This window comes from Aethalodelphis obliquidens, unplaced genomic scaffold (genome assembly GCF_003676395.1).
Source record: "Aethalodelphis obliquidens isolate GAN/ISIS:26980383/991018 unplaced genomic scaffold, ASM367639v1 scaffold102, whole genome shotgun sequence".
In the NCBI taxonomy this organism is placed as follows: domain Eukaryota; kingdom Metazoa; phylum Chordata; class Mammalia; order Artiodactyla; family Delphinidae; genus Aethalodelphis; species Aethalodelphis obliquidens.
Window position 1 is genome coordinate 1,890,063 of NW_020838046.1, and position 16,685 is coordinate 1,906,747.

General features: G+C 50.4%; 2 protein-coding genes across 9 annotated transcripts in view; one reads left to right on the forward strand and one right to left on the reverse strand.

The window, feature by feature from the left end:
- Nucleotides 1-2,698: 2,698 nt before the first annotated feature.
- On the reverse strand, nucleotides 2,699-7,957 carry JMJD4 (jumonji domain containing 4). Of its 4 annotated transcripts, none has more exons than XM_027096470.1 (6): nucleotides 7,535-7,957; nucleotides 7,114-7,279; nucleotides 4,919-5,044; nucleotides 4,302-4,533; nucleotides 3,578-3,724; nucleotides 2,699-3,127 (listed from the first exon to the last, which is right to left on the reverse strand). In XM_027096470.1, exons 1-6 carry the CDS (start codon nucleotides 7,797-7,799, stop codon nucleotides 2,825-2,827), a joined length of 1,239 nt encoding a protein of 412 aa, XP_026952271.1. In that variant the 5' UTR covers nucleotides 7,800-7,957; the 3' UTR covers nucleotides 2,699-2,824. The 4 variants fall into 4 exon arrangements, with proteins under 4 accessions (XP_026952271.1, XP_026952272.1, XP_026952270.1 ...); XM_027096471.1 differs by having other exon boundaries at nucleotides 2,699-3,070; nucleotides 4,302-4,569; XM_027096469.1 differs by having other exon boundaries at nucleotides 4,302-4,569.
- SNAP47 (synaptosome associated protein 47) overlaps nucleotides 7,408-16,685 on the forward strand; it is a 64,915-nt gene continuing 55,637 nt past the window's right edge. For 4 of the 5 annotated variants that reach the window (XM_027096464.1, XM_027096468.1, XM_027096466.1 and 1 more), the window contains exons 1-2: nucleotides 7,527-7,636; nucleotides 8,043-8,411. In XM_027096464.1, coding sequence (XP_026952265.1) covers nucleotides 8,253-8,411 — 159 coding nt within the window. In that variant the 5' untranslated portion in view covers nucleotides 7,527-7,636; nucleotides 8,043-8,252. Of the gene's footprint in view, nucleotides 7,637-8,042; nucleotides 8,412-16,685 lie in introns of all 5 variants that reach the window. The other variant, XM_027096467.1, reaches the window with a different exon arrangement.

The following is a 16,685-nucleotide window of genomic DNA, read 5'->3' on the forward strand; positions in this document are numbered from 1 at the left end:
ACTTTCACAGGCATAGCAACAACCACTGAAAACTGGGCATCTTTAAAAGTAACTCTTGCCAGGACCATTTCCTGTCCCAGGACAATGGCTGCTTTTCTACACTCTAGCGAGAGCTTTTTGCTTCTCTCGCTGAGGTATCTTTTGACCACCAATTAGGAAACTGTAGGTCAAACTCTGGAATTCTATAAGCCCTAAGTGGGGAAAATGGTAAAAAAAAAAAAAAAAAAAAAAAAAAAAACATGGAAAGGAAAAAGCCAGAGGAAGATTATTTGCAAACAGACTGAGGGAGGCAGGATTTTTCATCATCCCTCCCCACCAAGGTCAGCACTTTACCTAAATTTGAATACTCCTCTGACTTCAGAATTCCTTTTCCTGCTTATTTCTTATCCAGGGGAAAGATTTGTGATGCAGAGTTTAGGCCTATAGCTGGGTGTCATTCTATAAGCATCCCTGCAATGCCCTGTATAATTGTTTTAACCCAGAAATGCCCTAGATGGCCCCCAGTCCACCATCAGGTACACTGATCAGTTACATCAGGTCACTCTTCTCTGGCTGGAGCCTGATGAATGTACTTTGGTTATGTCAAGGGGCTGTCAACCTTTCATGTCGTAAGGGCTAAAAGATGCAGCCTGATAAGCAAGTGACTGTTGAATGCAAGTGGGAGTGCAAGAAGCGGACACAGAATAGAGCAAAATGGAGCAAATGGTTGTTGAACTATAGATAGCGATTGCAAAGTTGATTATTGATGGCTTAGTGGAATTTGGATGGTGCAGAATGTGCAAGGAAAGATTGATAAGTTGACAGAAACATGCAAAATAGTTGTTTTGCAGTGAGTGCACAAGCACTGACTTAAATGGCACACAGTGGCTGTACAGGAGGGGAAGCTGGAAGAATAGTGAAGAGTAGTTGATAACATGGCCCCAGGGAGTATTCAGTGACTCTTGCAGTGGGTGCAACAAGACTTTGTTGAATAGCACACAGTGGGTGTGTGAGAATAGAAAATTTGATGGTGAGCATGGGAGGAGCAATTGTTAAATGCTGCAAGAGTGTGCTGGAGTGAAAGTGGGATGCACATGCATAGATTGGCTGTTGAACTGCACATGGCGAGTGTGTAAACACTGAATGGCAGAGGTGTGCAAAGTGTGAAGTCAAATGGAAATGACAGTCATTGGCTTTTGAATTGCACAGTGAGTGAGCAAGGAGACACTGGTCAATATCATAAGAAGTGGGCACTGGATGAAGCAGAGTGACCAGTGAATACGCGGGGAGTGATTACAATGGTGCATTTTATGTGCCAGTGTGGTCAGGTCATGGGGCACAGTTGTTTGACTAAATGCCAGTGTCTAGATGTTGCTGTGAACTCAACAGACTTTAAGCAGATTACCTTCCATAATGTGGGTGGGCCTCATGGAATCAGTTGAAGATCTTAAGAGCAAGGGACCTAGGTTTCCCAAAGAAGCACTTCTGCCTCTAGACTGCAACACAGAAACCATGCCTGAGTTTCCAGCCTTCAGACTCAAGACCGCAAGGTCAACTCTTCCCTGGGTCTCCAGCCTATCCTGCAGATTTAACCATCAACAGCCCTTAACCCCTCTCTTTCTACACATACCCTATTGGTTCCATTTCTCTGGAGAATCCTGAAACTCTGACTATTGGGTGTAATATAGGTGTGCAAGAAGTGGAAACTGGATAGTACATACAAGTGTAAAGAGTCTGCGATGACAAAAAATTCTGGACAGGGCAGAATGAGTGCACAAAGAGTCGTCGTTGAATCAAACACTGTTTGCAAAGTGACTTTAGATGGCGGATAGTGGGTGTTCAATGAGTTGAAGTAGTATGGTGCAGAACAGGTGTATGAAGTGTGGAAGAGGCCCAGGTTCCAGCTGGCCTTTTGGGCCCTACCTGGCCTGCAGGGAGACCTTGGGCAAGGCCCTCTCCCTCATTGGGTATGCAGCTGCTAGGGTTGGCTTAGTCTCTGAAGGGGAAAGGTGGTGCTGTAGCATGCAGGAGGGGGATGAACTCACTGGTGCTTTGCCTTGCCCTACTGGCAGCAGGGCCCAAGCGGCACGTCAGTGATGTACCTATGACACTTGGGGGGCTTGCATGAAGGACAGCACACGAGGCCTAGAGCCCTGACCAACAGACATCTTTGGCTCAGGATCCTGCTGGGGAGGAGGTGGGCACAGGTGGTTCTAGTGTGGGATAGAGACACAGGCCTTTGGTCTTGGGGCTGCCTTGGGGCCCAGACCCTCCCACTGATGGTCTTGCTCCAGTGGGAGATGTGTGGACTCATGCAGGGATGTGGTGCTACTGCAGAGGGGGCCCTGCCAGATGAGCCAGCTGCCCTGCACTGCTGAGGATGGGAGGCCTGTCAGCTTGGATGCTGGCCTTTGCTGAGGGAAGGCTGGGGGGTGGGGGAGAAGAAAACCTAGCCACATGCCACCCCCACTCCTGAGTCCCCAGCACATTTCCAGCCTCCTTGCTGTGGGTCCAAATGACCAACACCTCCCCATGCACCCCCCCTCACCGGATCCAGTTCCCAGTCCTGGCTGGGCCTCACGAGGACAAGGAGCCTGGACCCTCTGGACAGGCATTGGGGCCCCAGGGATGCCAAGAGACAGCCAGGACATATCAGACCCCAAAGAGCAGGAATTGTGCCTGGGACGCCGAGGTGACAGTTCAACAGGGAGGTGACACATCCCAGGCCACAAAGGAGGACAGAGCTTTATTTCCAGAAGGGACCCTTGCACAGGGTGACTGCCTTCCACACTGGTGCCTCCAGGGTCCCCCAAGGATGTGCTGCACCCGATCCTTGCAGCATGCACTAAAGGGATGTGGTGGTGGCCACGGCCTCCTCCAGCTGCTGTAGGAGCTCCTCTGGCCGTGGTGAGAATGCACTGGTGTCCACTCTCTGGAAGTCAGGGTGGGCCACGACGGACTCCAGCACCTCAGCTATGCGGCAAATGTCAAAAGCGGCCTGCTGGGGGCCCAGCCTGGTGCCCTTGTCGCCCTCCACCTTGCCAGGACCCATCCCCTTCGCCAGGAGGAGAAGCCTCCTTTCAGCAACGACCTTGAGGAAGTGATAAAATTCCTCGAAATTAATCCCGGAGCAGGACTTCATGATGACCTGGGCCAGAAAGAACAACCAGTGAGCTGCTGCTCACTCACAGCTCTAGGCAAGTTCTGCTGACCCTGCATCGAGTCTAGGCTACAAAGGGCCCTGAGACACAGTCCAGTCCTCGAGGATGGAGACACCTGGGGGCCAGCCAGTGATCAAATGGGTCTGAGTCCTGCAGCCTGAAAGCCCCAGAACCCTCACTCAAATAGGTAGGCCTGGTTGCCACCAGGCCCCCAAGACTACAGATCTGACCTTAGAGACCACACCCTCCCTTAAGACTGCAGGCTGTCCTGGGGCTTTTCCATACCCTCCCCACACTGACGCCCTGGGCCAGGTGAGCACCCTCTTGCCCTTGACTGTGGTCCTGGTTCAGGTGAGCCCCCTACCAATCCTCCCACTATAGATAGCCCTGGTGAGCCTCATCCTGTGCCCCCCTCCTGCTCAGACCCGTTGTCCCACCTGGCAGTGGTGGTGCCAGTCGGGCATGCTGTCCCTCCACTCAATGATCTCCTGCTGCACAGCACAGAGCTCCTGCTGCAGGAAGTGCCACATGTTGGCCAGGTTACAGCCGTTGACCCAGTTGTGGTTGATGGAGATGGTGTCCTCCTGGAAGGGGTAGGGCACAGGCTGTCCCCGTGAGCCCACAGGGGGCACCATCCCCTCCCCGTCCTGAGGTCCGCTCAGCTTTCCTCCGCTGGGAGGAGTTGCTTCCATCTCCCAATGGGAGCCAGCAGAGAAGAGGGAGCTGGGATCATTTGAATCCACAATTAGCCCAGAATGGGGCTCCGTAAGGGCTGGGACACCACAGTGTGTGGACCCCTTGCCCACTGTTGCCCAGGAAAGCAACATGGGAGGGAGGGAAAGAGGCTGGGGGCCCTCAGCAGTGCTGCGTGCAGGGAACCAATATAGCCACACGCAGTACCAGCCTTGCCCATGGCCTGCCCCATCCCATACCCAGGCTCTCCCAGAGGGACAGCCTGCCCACTCTATGGGATCAGGGCGGGTGGGCTCAGCCCTCTCTCTGCAGGAACGCATTTAGGAAGGTGCCGAGGGCAAGAAGAGCTGCTGAGCAGGCCAAGGGGCACAGGTGAACGGGGGTAAGAGTCAGCTCAGTGGAGCCCTGTGGCCTGTCTCCCTGACCCATCTGGGCCACAGCACATGGGGTAGGGAGTGCCCAGCATACCAGGTTGTGGACTTGATGGTGCCACCCACTGGGCACAAACACCATCTCGCCTGCCTCCTGTGTGACCTCCAGTGGGGGGCTACAGTGATCTCGCATGGGGTGTAGGCGGCTATCCAGGAGTGTGGGGGAGGTCACGTCGTAGGGCAGGCTACCGTGGCAATCCCGCAGGGCTTCTTCTTGCCCCGGTGGGAAGAAGAACCACTTTTTCCTCCCGCAGATGTTGACAGACCAGCTGAAGGAGCGGAAAATGTCAGCATGGAACGGCGACCTGTGCGAGAGCTTCTGTTGGTGCTGCGTGGCTTGGATGTGGGCTTTGCCTCTTCTGAGTAGACTGGCCAGGCTCAGTGGTCCCCAGCTCTCACACCTGGCCTGTGAGCCAGGTGGGAGGGCCAAGCCTCCCCCACCCCAGAACATCACACAGGAGGTGCACGAGCTCTTTCCACAGAGGAAAGAGGTAAGTGGGCTTAGAAATGCCAGACCTGGCAGCCGACTCCATTACGTGGCTAACAGGAATCTCTGAGAGGCTCTGGGCAAGAGCTGACACACCAGCAGGAAGGTTCAGGAGAGTGACCAGGGACGGGGTGTAGGATGGTGGGTGGGAGCAGACAGGCGGTTACCAGGTGCCGGTGGGCCCCATGTAGATGAAGCGGTAGTCATCCACGTCCAGGGCATCCCAGTACTCGTTGAGCCAGTCAGATGAGAAGTATATGGGCAGGGTGAACACGCCCTCCGCCGAGGAGTCCCTTTAGAAAGTGGCATGAAGCTACAGAAGTGGCTACAAGCCAACCTCCCGGCACCCACGTCCTGAGTGCATGAAATATCATGAGAGCTTTGAAATTATGTGAATGACCCCTGACCTGCCTTCTGGAGTCAGCACCAACCACCAGAAGTGGGGCCACCTCAGACCACCCAGCCATAGACCCGCCACCAGATGACCACAGCCCCAAGTAGCCCTAGCTGATCCCTGCCCAAATGACTGAACCAGAGTTGTAAGCAGATGAAATGGTTTTGGGGGTGCTGTGACACAGCCTAGACAACTTGTACAGGCAGTGACTAGATGTTCCTGGCCACTCCCACACCCATTCCAGGATTTCAGCTTCGGGCTGAGCTGGGGTTTAAATGCATCATCTGCATCATGCTGGTTTCCAGAATTTGGGGGCCTCCTCCACTCTTTTAACCACACCAGTGACCTTGATTCTGCTGAGAAGATTCAAAGCCACAGGCCCAGGCGTGAGGACAGCCCAGGTACACGGAGGTCCTTTTCAACCCCTCACTTCCCTGGATCCATCCCCACAACCCAACCAATGGGGTCCCAAACAGAGGAGCATTCTAAACCAGCCCAAGGGAGAGTGCAGTTCTACCAACAACATGGTCACACAACACTCTCGGTCAGAGCCCATGACAGGGGAGAGCCTTAGTAGTACCAAACCACCAGTAGTTCCCCAGAACACCATGCAGGTCCCTCCGCTGCCATGCCTTTGTACAGTGACAGTCTCCTGCTTATCGTTCAAAACCCTGCTCAGATATCACCTCCCATGTGGCTACCCCTGCGTGCCTGATCCAGGCCTTCCTTTGTTCTTTTTATTTTTGGGTTGCCAAGGAAAACGCAAGACACTTCCTCAAGACTGAATTTCAAATAAACAGTGAACAAGTTTCTAGGATAAGTATGCCCCTTGTAATACCTGGGACATACTTATACCCAAAAAACTACTCGTTGCTTATCTGAAGCACAAATTCACAGTGCACGAGTGTCTGAATCTATAAGTCCATCTGTGCTGTTGGAATATGAGTCCATGAAGTCTAGGACCAGAGTCTGGTTGCATCTTAGTGACTGTCTGCCGGGCCAGGTCTCTCTGACAAGTAAGAAGCTGTGTGGCAGACAGTACCAAGGGCAAACTTTGAGCAGGATGCTCGTGCCCTTCATGTACTCTTGGATTGCTCTTGGGAATCACAAGGGCCTGAATTTTTTTTTTCTTTTTTGAGTCTTAGTTCCTGCATCAGCAAAACAAGAATTCCACTGTTCACTCATTCATTAAATGAGCACCTGATCGGTGCCAGGGCCCTGTGCTAGATGGCGGGGGTCTGACTAGGACCTCCTCTCTGCTTGTGAAAAGCATACCCCTGGCAGGGGAAATGGCTACAAAACCTAAGGACCACCTCAGAGAGTGGGAAGGCCAGCAGAAGGGGTGGGGCTGCCTTCAAGAGCGAGGCGTTTCTCAGAGCACATCCTTTGAGCTCCCCAGGTGGAAGAAGCATATGGTAGTGGCAACAGATCTCGGAAGGCCTTGTTAAAGAGTTGGCATTGCTTGTTAGTGATGGAGATTTTAAATGGTTGGGGCACAGTCCTGCTTGAAAGCTCACTTGGACTTTAGCAGTGGGGTGCAGGACTTGAGGCGGGGCAGCTAGTCTGGAGACTGGCAACAGCCAAGGTGGATGATAACAGGCCTGACTTGGAGAAGTAGGTCTGGACAGGGGAGGCTGGTCCCAGGGGCATCTGAGAGAACAGGCAAAGGCTGGATGCTGCCAGTTAGATGGAGGTGAAGCTGACAAGCATGGTTCTGGGCAAATGTGACAAAGAAGAGGTGAGTAACCATAGCCCATCTGTGCCTCTGCCAGGCCCACATTCCTCATAGCAACCAAGCCTGTGCAGGCATGGTGAGATGGCCATGATTGGAGAGAATGACACTTCCAACCAGGCCGAGGAAAGTGGGTTAAATTCCCAACTGGGGAAAAGATGAGTTCCTCCGTGTGCAGCCAGGGCTCACTCAGAACTGAAAAGCAGTGCTGTGGCCAGTGCTCCAGGCTCCTTTACCTGCACAGATGCCAGTCTTTGAGATAGAGACAGCCCCGTGAAGAGGAGTAGTTTCCCTGAATGTACTCTTTCCAGTAGCTGATGTAGTCCCTGAGGGTCATGTGTTCTTTGGGGTTGGAGTTGTATTCCCGGACCCCACAATTTGCAACAGGTACAACCACGTCTCCTGAAAGAAAGGGTCAGGGACAAGACTTTTCTGAGTCCTCCAGCCTGTCAATCCTCCCTGACCCTGTCTGCCCTCCAACTCATTGCTACACCGTCTCCAGGTGAATTCTTCTGGGGAGTGACTCATGCCTTGCCTCCCTCAAGCCCTCTGTGGCTGTCCTCATTTGCGCCCTCCCTCACAGTCCGACCTAAGAGTCTAGTCCTGTGTTTGCACTCCATGCTGTTCTTGCCCGGGGCACTCGCGCTCAGTCCTTACCATAGTTCTGAAGCAGATAATCGAAGTTGGGCTTTCCACTGGGTGTCACCCAGAGCCTCCTGCTGCCCCAGCCCTCGGTGAAGGCGCTGGAGAAAACACAGGGTAAGTTAGGGAGCAGGTAACCCTTGAAAAAGTCGGCGTAGGAAAAGGAGTCCGGCTTCTCAATGAAGTCCACGCGGTCCAGTTTCGGGCAGACCCTGCGGGGGAGACACCCCTCAAGGCCTCGGAAGTGGCTCTCGGCGAACACGCGCGCCTCCCTGTCCATCCCGGGCCAGGTTCGCCGTCCCTGGCGTGCGGGATGAGTGGGGTGGGAGTCTGCCGGGGGGATCTGGAGGGCTGCCGGGAACAGGGCGGGGCTCGGGGGGGTGTCGGAGGAGCTGCAGGGCACAAGGAGGGCTGCGGGGCGGTCACAGAGGCTGCGCGGAGTCGGAGGAGCTGCTGGGGACGGAGTGCTCCTGGAGGCCCAGAATCCGGCTTCCGGCTTCCCACTTCTCTGCTCTTTAAACAGGGAGGTGAAAAAGGAAGTATTTGTTAAACCTGCTTCCGGAGTACACGCTCTGAGCACCCGCGCCTCACAGCCCCGCGCCGGCCAGAGCGAAAGCGGCGAGGTACAGACACTCATAGGCCGCGGTCGTCCCGGAGCACTCGAGCGGAACCTAGAGCCCGCGGTCTAAGTTCCTGGCCGAGCCTGAAACACGGCGAGCCAGTTCTTGGGCGCATGCTCGCTGCATTCTACGGCCCTCACCCGGCGCAGGCACAGGAGCGGCCCACAGCACGATCCTCCCAGCTCCAGGTTCCCCCGCCCCCGCGGCTTCAGAGATTGTTGAACGGTGTCGGCCCCCAGTCTTGTCGACTTCGCGCCTCCCCCGCGACTCAGGTAAGGCGTGTCTCCAGTCTGCAGCTGGGCCTGTGCTCTTCCGTCAGGGTCCCTCCTAACGCTACCGCCGAAGTGAGGACTCCTCCTCTTTTCAATGCTCCAAGGACTACGGAAGGTGGTGGGATGTGGGCTGGGCTACCAGAGAGGCACAAGGGCCAAAGGTAGTGTCCTGAGGGATGCTGGGTGTCTAAGGGGATGCTGGGGACCTGGAGGGGATGCTGGGGGACTAGGGCGATGATGGAGGCCTAGGGGGCTGATGGGGACTTGGAAGGAATGCTGTAACTTGCCGGTGATGGTGGGACCTGGTGGGGATGCTGGGAGACTAGGGAGGTTCTGAGGGCCTAGGGCGATGCTGGGGACCCGGAGGAAATGCTGTGGACCCGGAAGAAATGCTGTGGACTAGGAGAGGATGGTGGGACCTGAAGGGCATGGTGGGGACCTGGAGGCATGCTGGGGGACTAGGGCAATGGTGGGGACCCGGAGGGGTTGCTGGGGGAATAGGGTGGGTCTGAAGTGAAGGTGTGGGGGCATCAAGGGTGGGGATATGAGGCTGTGCACACCAGCAGACCTGAAATGGGGGACATCAAAGAGGAACTTGGGTGGGGGTGACACGTCAGGGTCTCAGCATGTTGGAGAAATAGATGTCTTTCCTACCCATATCAATATGGAAAGGAAGAAAACAGTTTCATTACTGTATGAGCAGATTACATGCATGTAAGGCATCTTCAAGAGAGTACAGAGCTGGGCAGAACGTCACACATTTTATACACAAGGAAGTAGAAGAATGAACTGTTAAGACCTCTCTCATCTCCTTGAGAGAAAAATAGATGCACCAGTGTAGTCTGCAGCTGATGAGTGACTCCTGCCTCAGTTCTGGAGGTCCGTGTTTACTGCTCTGAGTCAGCAGGTGGTGACTGTGCCCTGTAAAATCTGAACACTGAGTTTGTTTCATTCTTGACTAAAGGAAACACTCAAAGGGCAGGGAAGGGGCAACTTCTTCCCCTTTGTTAAACAGTGAAGATGTAATCTTGTTTATTTACCCTTATAGATGGCATAAGTGAGATTCTGGGGATATGAGGGCTCTGAGCTTTGGAGCGGGGCTTGAGGGGGGACTCTTTCCAAGGAGTATGAAGCTTATGCAGAAGGTGAACAGCGAGGACCAGAAGTGGGGAAAGGCAGAGAAGGGGAGGACTAGGAAAAAGTGAGTTAGGGAGAGTCTGAAGTCCAGGTATAGGAGGGGTCTAAAGTGGGAGCTGAGAACATGGGCAAGATGTTGGAGTGGAGAGTTCGTTGCAACCAGAGCAGTGTGAGGGGTTGTGTGATTCTGTGTGCACTGTGCTCCCTTCCCAGTCTGTCTCATTGTACCTCACATGGTCAAGCTGTGGAATTCTTCATTGGGCCAGTGTTGGGCAGAAAGTTAGAATGCACTGGGAAGTTAAAATGGAGAAAAAGAGTCACCCTTAATTCCATCCAGAGATGAGCAGCTTTTGTTTCTTGATATAGAGTTATCCTTCCAGGCATGCACTCATTCATTCATTTTTTTTCTCTTTGTCCCTCCCTGTACACACACACACACACACACGCACACACACGCGCGTGCGCACGCGCGCGCACATACACAAAGACACAGTCTCTCTTTCTATTTTATATGTATGTAAGTTTATATATATAAGCTTTTGCTGCTTTTAACTTTTTTAAAAAGATTAACAGATGTCAATTTCTTGCCACATATTGACCAGATGTTCCTTAATTATTTGGTTTTAGTTGTGGTGAGTGCAGATCATGGAAGGCAAATAGAAAAAGTGTGGGAAGCAGAATGTTCATAATTGTCTAAAGAACTGAGAAATATGGCTCAAAGTTTGCCTCACAGGGGAAATATGAAATTCAGATAGACATTGCCTGGGAAGAATCCCAGGATTCTAGCTTCTGAAGCTCTGTGGTTGAGACTAAGTTTCATGAGAAAGGGGACGCTTTAGGCCAGCAGGTCCACATGCTCCCCAGGATTGTTGGGGCAACTGAACCAGTAACTCAGGGTAGGAAAGAAGGTCTCCTTTCTTGAGCATTTGCCCTGGGCCAGGCATTTTGTCCTGTATTTCCCCTAGTTCACATGATGGCTCGCTGGTGTTGACAGTATTATCACAACTATACGCATGAGGCCCTGACATAACTAGTGAGAACAGGGGACTGGAACACAGGTCTGTGTCCCTCCAAGGCCACTAGACGGCAGCCCTGGCATCACCTGGGAACTGGTGGGAAATGCACATTCTTGGGCCCCACCCAGACCTGACTCAGAATCTGGGAGCAGGGTACTGCTCTAAGCCTTGTCACATCTCAGTGACACACCCCACAGAGGGCCAGAAAGAAAAATGGCAGGAGTGGAGTTTAAAAGTTAGCATTTTGTAGGAGATGCAGTGGGAATAACATAAAATCCTAGTTGTCTGCTCTGAGAGGTTAGAAAGATAGCACGTACCATGTGAATAGGCTATGTTATTGTAATGAAACGAACACCTGCAAACCTCCCCGGTTGAAAGTGAGAGCCTCTGAGGAGCAGGAGGTGAAGGTAATGGAAAAGACTGGCCACTGGTGCCTGGAGACACTGCTCCCAGTGTTCTGACTCTAAGCCTTCTTGTGGTCAGGAGTTATTGGAAGGTGTATAAAATGTTGCTTAGTCTGTTACTTTGGAAATTAACTAAAAATAGGATGTTTACTTGATACTGAGTCTACTCCAGAACACAGGTCTGATGGAAGTGCTAAGAGAGATCCATTATACTAATTGCAGTGTGTTAATTAGTTCAGTCCCTGTGACCATTCATTTCTTCCCCAGGAGCATCACTGTGTGGATTAGTCTCAAAGACTCTTGAGGTACCTTGCCATGACCTCTTCTCCCTAATTCAGCAGGCATGTTGTGTTTTCACTGGAAGATGTGGGTTCCAGTTTACAGCAGGTGAGGACCAAATAAGGACTCTGTGAACTTAGCATAGAGTGAAGACCTAGTTCAGCAGATAGATGGAAGAAAACTGTCCACAGTGGACACAGTTAATGTTTTCACATCATATGATTTGTGGTTCACTCAACACGTATTTAATGGGTTCCTATGATGCACCAGCATTGTGCACAAGGCACCCTCCTTGTAATGTTTGCCTTCTCCATTGTTTTGACTGAGTTGGTCAACGTGTAAGCACATTCACAGGCTTTTTGGAATTATGGTGAGTACTGTGGTTGGTGAGTGCTGTGGTTGGTGAAGGGGCAAGGATGCCACTGGAGCAGAGGCCTGGAGAGTGAGGTAGAGTTGGCTGTTCAGAGTCCCAGGAGCAGCAGGTGGGGAGCCTGAGACAGGAACAGAGCAGAGCAGAGAGAGGGTACGGGCTGGTCGGTGAGGCTGTAGTTAGTAAAGCCTACATGACTTGGGTGGCGACTTTGGACTTTACTCGAGGTACATGGGGAAGGGTTTCAGCAGAAGAATGATATTTTCTAATTTTGTTTTATGACTGTCACATTGGCTGCTGGCTAGAGAACCGGTAGTGGGAGGCAGAGTGAAACAAGGAGGTCAGGTGGGAAGTTGTCCAGGAGAGTAATGACAGTGTTGCATAGTCGTGTGGCTGTGGGGATGGGGGGCGGTGCAGACGGCAGATGTGAGATACAACTGCCAAAACTTGCTGACAGATTGAGAGGGATGAGGAAGAGGGGATCCAGGAGAACTCACCTGGCAGTGCCTTCACTGAAATGCAGGAGCAGAAGGAGGGGCTTGCTAAATTGCAGATGCCTGTTAGATGGTCATGTGGAGACGCCCAGGCAATACTCAAGTCTCAGAGAGTCTGGGCTGGAGAGGAAAGTTTGGCAGGCCAGGCAACAGCTGGAAGGTGATATTTAATGCTGTGAAACTGTGTTGACTCACTTAGAGAGTATTGATTAAGAGGACCAAGGTTGTGACCTGGTCATTCCAGCATTTAGCAGTCAGGTGGAAGAGGAAGAATCAGCAGAGGAGACTGAAGACAGGCCCCAGGGAGTGGGAGACCAGGGGAGCATGGTATCCGGGAAACCAAGACGTGATGTGTCTCAGGAGATGGGCAGGTGTGTTGGACAGAGGTTAGAACAGATGTGGGCATTGGATTTGGCCACCTGGAGGCCTGGACAGAGAAGTGTCAGCTAGTGGCGGGGACAGGAGCCTGTCTGGAGGGGGAGATTCCTGGCTGGTGGCTGGGGGGCAAGCACAGGGAAGCATTTGGAGTCTCTTGGAGGAGCAGTAAGTGGAGAGGACTGCGGGGATGTGGGGAGGGTGTCTGTTTTAAGATGGTCTTAGAGCGTGAGTGTAAACTGATGAGATGATCTAGGACAGGTTGGTAAACTATGGCCCATGGGCCAAGTCTGGCTGCCACCTGTTTTATAAGTGAAGTTTTATTGGAACAGCCACACCCCTTTGTTTCTGTATTGTCGCTGGCTGCTTCTACTCTACAATGGCAGAATAGTTTAAGGGAGACCATGTGCTCACAAAGCCTAAAATATTTACTACCTGGCCTTTAGGGGAAAAAAAGCATGCCCTTTCCTAGTGTCGAAGGGATGGAGACCAGACTAGAATCTGGTCTTTGAGGGAGGGAGCGGGGACACTGCTTCCCGCAAACTGTGCATGGAGACCAGAGGAAAGGCAGGACACCCAGGAACAGGTGTGGTATCAGAATCCTCAGCTGAGGGAGAGGGAGGGTGTGGGTGGGGTCATTCTAATGCACACGGGAATGTTGTTCTCACTTTGGCCCTTCCACTTAATCCTCATTTATTTTGGTCTGTTGGGAAAGCTGCCATGGAAATCTGTGGTAGGAAAAGTTGTGGCCACAGGTTTTTCCTTTTGCTTTTTCCTTGGTATTTGTCAAACCTGAGTACTTTTCTCATATTTCTTGTATTAGTACAATCATGAGAAGTGTTTCTGTTCTTCTCTTAAATTTTCTTTCCTCTAACTTTTCTCTCTTTTTGAATTTTAGAATAATTTAGAGCTGATATTGCCCTTAGGTCTTTTAGTTATTTTCATGGTTAAACAGAGGCCCAGAAGATGAAATAGCTTTTCCACAGTCATAAAGTTTGTGGCAGAGCTGGAGTTGGAACTACAGCATGGTTCCTTGGATGCTGCAATGCCAGACTCAGTAATTCTTTGGGGAATTTGTGCATAATCTCACTCAGTGCTTAGGGAATACCTCTCAGAGTACACACTCAGGAATGACAGCTCGGGTCAGGCAATTGTTAATATAAATTCAATTTTCATGCTAAATCAAAGTCTCAAAGTATAGGGAATAGCGGTAAACAAGATATGGCCCCTCCTCGACTCTCTTGGGGGTGGTTTATGGCAGACAGGGGGTGGCCAAGTGGCAGGAGGCTCTTTTCAGCCAGGAGGACCAGAGTCTAGCTGGTTTCAGGGGCTGACCCGAGCTGTGAGCACATTGCAGTGACTGAGGCCAGAGGTACCTTGCCTCTGACATTTGTTTTGGACGTGGAAACACTGAAAACCATGGTTGATGGGGTTAGTAGTCCCTAATGCTGAGAGTAAAAACTTTTCTATTATTCACATCTGAATAACTGCCGAGTGGCCTCATGGCAGGACAGTGCTAGCAGGTTGTGCCGGTGGCTCGCCGGGGACCTCACAGCTCATGGGGGACTGTAGGTGTGTCAGTCACAAAAGCTGAAGGTCTACACACCCTTGCTTCCCTGTCCTGTGAGAAGCCCTAGTCCAGTGACACTCTGTAGTCTGTTTTATGTCTGTTTCAGAGTGCTCAGGTGAGTGTCCTTCTTACTAGGGAGAAAGGTCTGATGAAGACACTTTGGCTTTACAGTTCCTTTTGTCCAGAGTGAACCACTGTTAAAGAGGAAAGGCACCCTCCCAGCTGCTCTGCCCCACGCAGGGAGCTTCCACACAGTCCCACTGTGTGCAGGGAGCTCACAGATAAAGCCCCTAAAGAAGACACCAGTCTTCTGTACAGGAGGTCAGGAGTTTTAAACACCTGAGATCTTCGTTAGCTTTCCAGCGACATAAGAGCATGGGTTTCCTGGATCCTTTACAGAGCCCTGCTGAGTTGGGAGTATGAGATTGTTTGTAGTGTGGAGATTCCCCTTGGTCTGGCATTCATCATCATGTTGCCTAAGAAGATGGATTCTTGGGTTTGTGTCTCCTTGGGGAAGTTTCTGACCCCATAAGCCTCAGGCTCCTCTGTGTCTCAGAATGGTCATTCCTACTGACGCACAAGAAGGTGGCACCAGACCTGAGAGTGGAAAGTCTCTGCTTCTTCCTGCTCCAGCCCTGCTACATTCTTCAAGTAGGAGGCTTGCCTTCCTTATAGTCTTAATCTGCAGTAGTCTCTTCTAGAACGTTCTTTACCACTTACTGTTTTTGCAGTTCAGTGCAAGTATCTGCAGTCTAATTGTTGCTTATCTTTAACTGTATATGTTCTGTCTCCTTACCCCTGTACCCTCTGGTCCCTGCACTGTATTGTATCTCCTTAAATATGTAGGTCCTAAGGCTATTGCTTTTTCAGAATTGACACTCAGAGAAAACACTTGAAGATGCTAATACTCCTGAAAGAGTATTAGCCAAGCTATCAGTGGACTTTTGGAGCTTCTGCCATGATAGAGTTGTGCTCATTCATTTGTTGAATGAAGTGAGTTGGAGATGATCTCTGTGGTCCCTCCAGCCCTGACATCATTTTGTCGTGATGACAAAATTCTCATGCTTAATATGGCAGCTTTCTTTTAGATTTGTCCTAATTTCAGGTATTAGTAATTAGCAGAGCTGGTAGACTGGACTGATTTGTAGTACTGAGTAACAGGGGTTGATTGGCACATACGCATATCTGGGAAGTTTGGGTCAGCCCTTGCTACTGTGATTAAGAGAAGTTCTAGAGTATACTTGGGAAGTACTTCAATCTGATTAACATAGGAGTTAAATTTATTTCTCTTATAATGGAATCAAGTTGTTTGGCACTTTAATTTTGTGTACACTAGGCACATTCTTCCTTCTTTCTTTCTCCTCTTTTTCACTGTCATGTTTGTTTTTGTGGCCAGGTGCTGTCTATAGCCAACTCTGATCAGGTGGTGAAAACTAATGAGACCAAATAACAGATTCTGGGTATGGTGATGTTTTAGCAGTCATTAAAGAAATGGAATCAAGAGTAGACTCTTCACATTCCTAATAGATGAGCTGAGTTAGTTCTGTAGATACTTTGTAGTATTCACAATGATTGTAATAACACCTATAGCATATATTAGGTGCCAAGTACTCTTCTAAGCACCTTTCACATTATCAGTTCAGTTAAGCCTTACAGCTGCAGTGTGGGATAGGTACAATTATTATCCCATTGACAGATCAGGAAGTGGAGGCAGCGGGGCTGAGTAGCCAGGGGTCACACACAGATGAGTGGGAATACCTGCCATTGTCCATATGAAAGGTTTGTGCTGTAGTCTTCCAGCTGTGCTGCTACCTAAGGCAGTGATTTCAGATGTTTTTGAAATTGTAATGCCCAGCTGAAATTTAGTTTTGGTATATCTTTCATATGTACATTTATTATTAATTTTTAATAAAATTTTATATTATTACTAAATATTTAGTAAATCCTTCATTGAAGTATTAATGAAGAAAAGTGAACAAATCATAAGAACCGAAAATGCACAAATCTTGAATTATCAGAAAATTAATACACCCAGGGCAAGAAATAGAACATTACCAGCACCACAGAGTCAAGGCCTCCTTTCTCCCCAGTTATAACCACCATTCTGACTCCTGTTTCTGAACTTTTCATGTACTTATTTTTAAAATGAATTAAAGGTTGGGGAAAGTTTTAATTCCCATAAGTCAAATAAAAACATCCTAGGGTGTTATGAATCGATAGAGTCGATTTGTAGAGTTTGCTTCCTAAATATTTAGCTTAATAGAGATTCTCATATGAAGAACCCATACCCAAAGTAGAATGATCTTTGTGTTGCACATTACTGTTGGGGATTGTGAAGGGTCTGAGACTTTATTGCGGGTTGAAGAGTGAGCCTGCCATAGTTTTGTAGATGTGGCAGAAGAGAGGAGGCCCTCTGTCAGAAAGGGCCTGTTACGCATGGCACAGCAGGATTCATGTGTGCATCTGTTCCCCTTGCCCCCTACATTCTGAGGGTACAGGTGGATGCTGCATATACCATGGGTTTGTGTCACAGCTTATGAGGGGGCTGCTAGCAAATCTGCCCAACACTTGCCTCCAAGGGGAAACTGACCTATTATCCTGGTCAGGAAACAGATCTTCTTTCAACCAG

What these genes read in the sequence shown, in the direction of transcription:
- JMJD4 (XM_027096469.1), bottom strand. Translation starts at nt 7,799, where the DNA reads ATGGACAGGGAGGCGCGCGTGTTCGCCGAGAGCCACTTCCGAGGCCTT. An exon ending in TTATCTGCTTCAGAACTATG is followed by an intron (nt 7,280 to 7,534) that starts GTAAGGACTGAG and finishes CCTTTCTTTCAG; the next exon opens with GAGACGTGGTTGTACCTGTT. An exon ending in AAAGACTGGCATCTGTGCAG is followed by an intron (nt 5,045 to 7,113) that starts GTAAAGGAGCCT and finishes CACTTTCTAAAG; the next exon opens with GGACTCCTCGGCGGAGGGCG.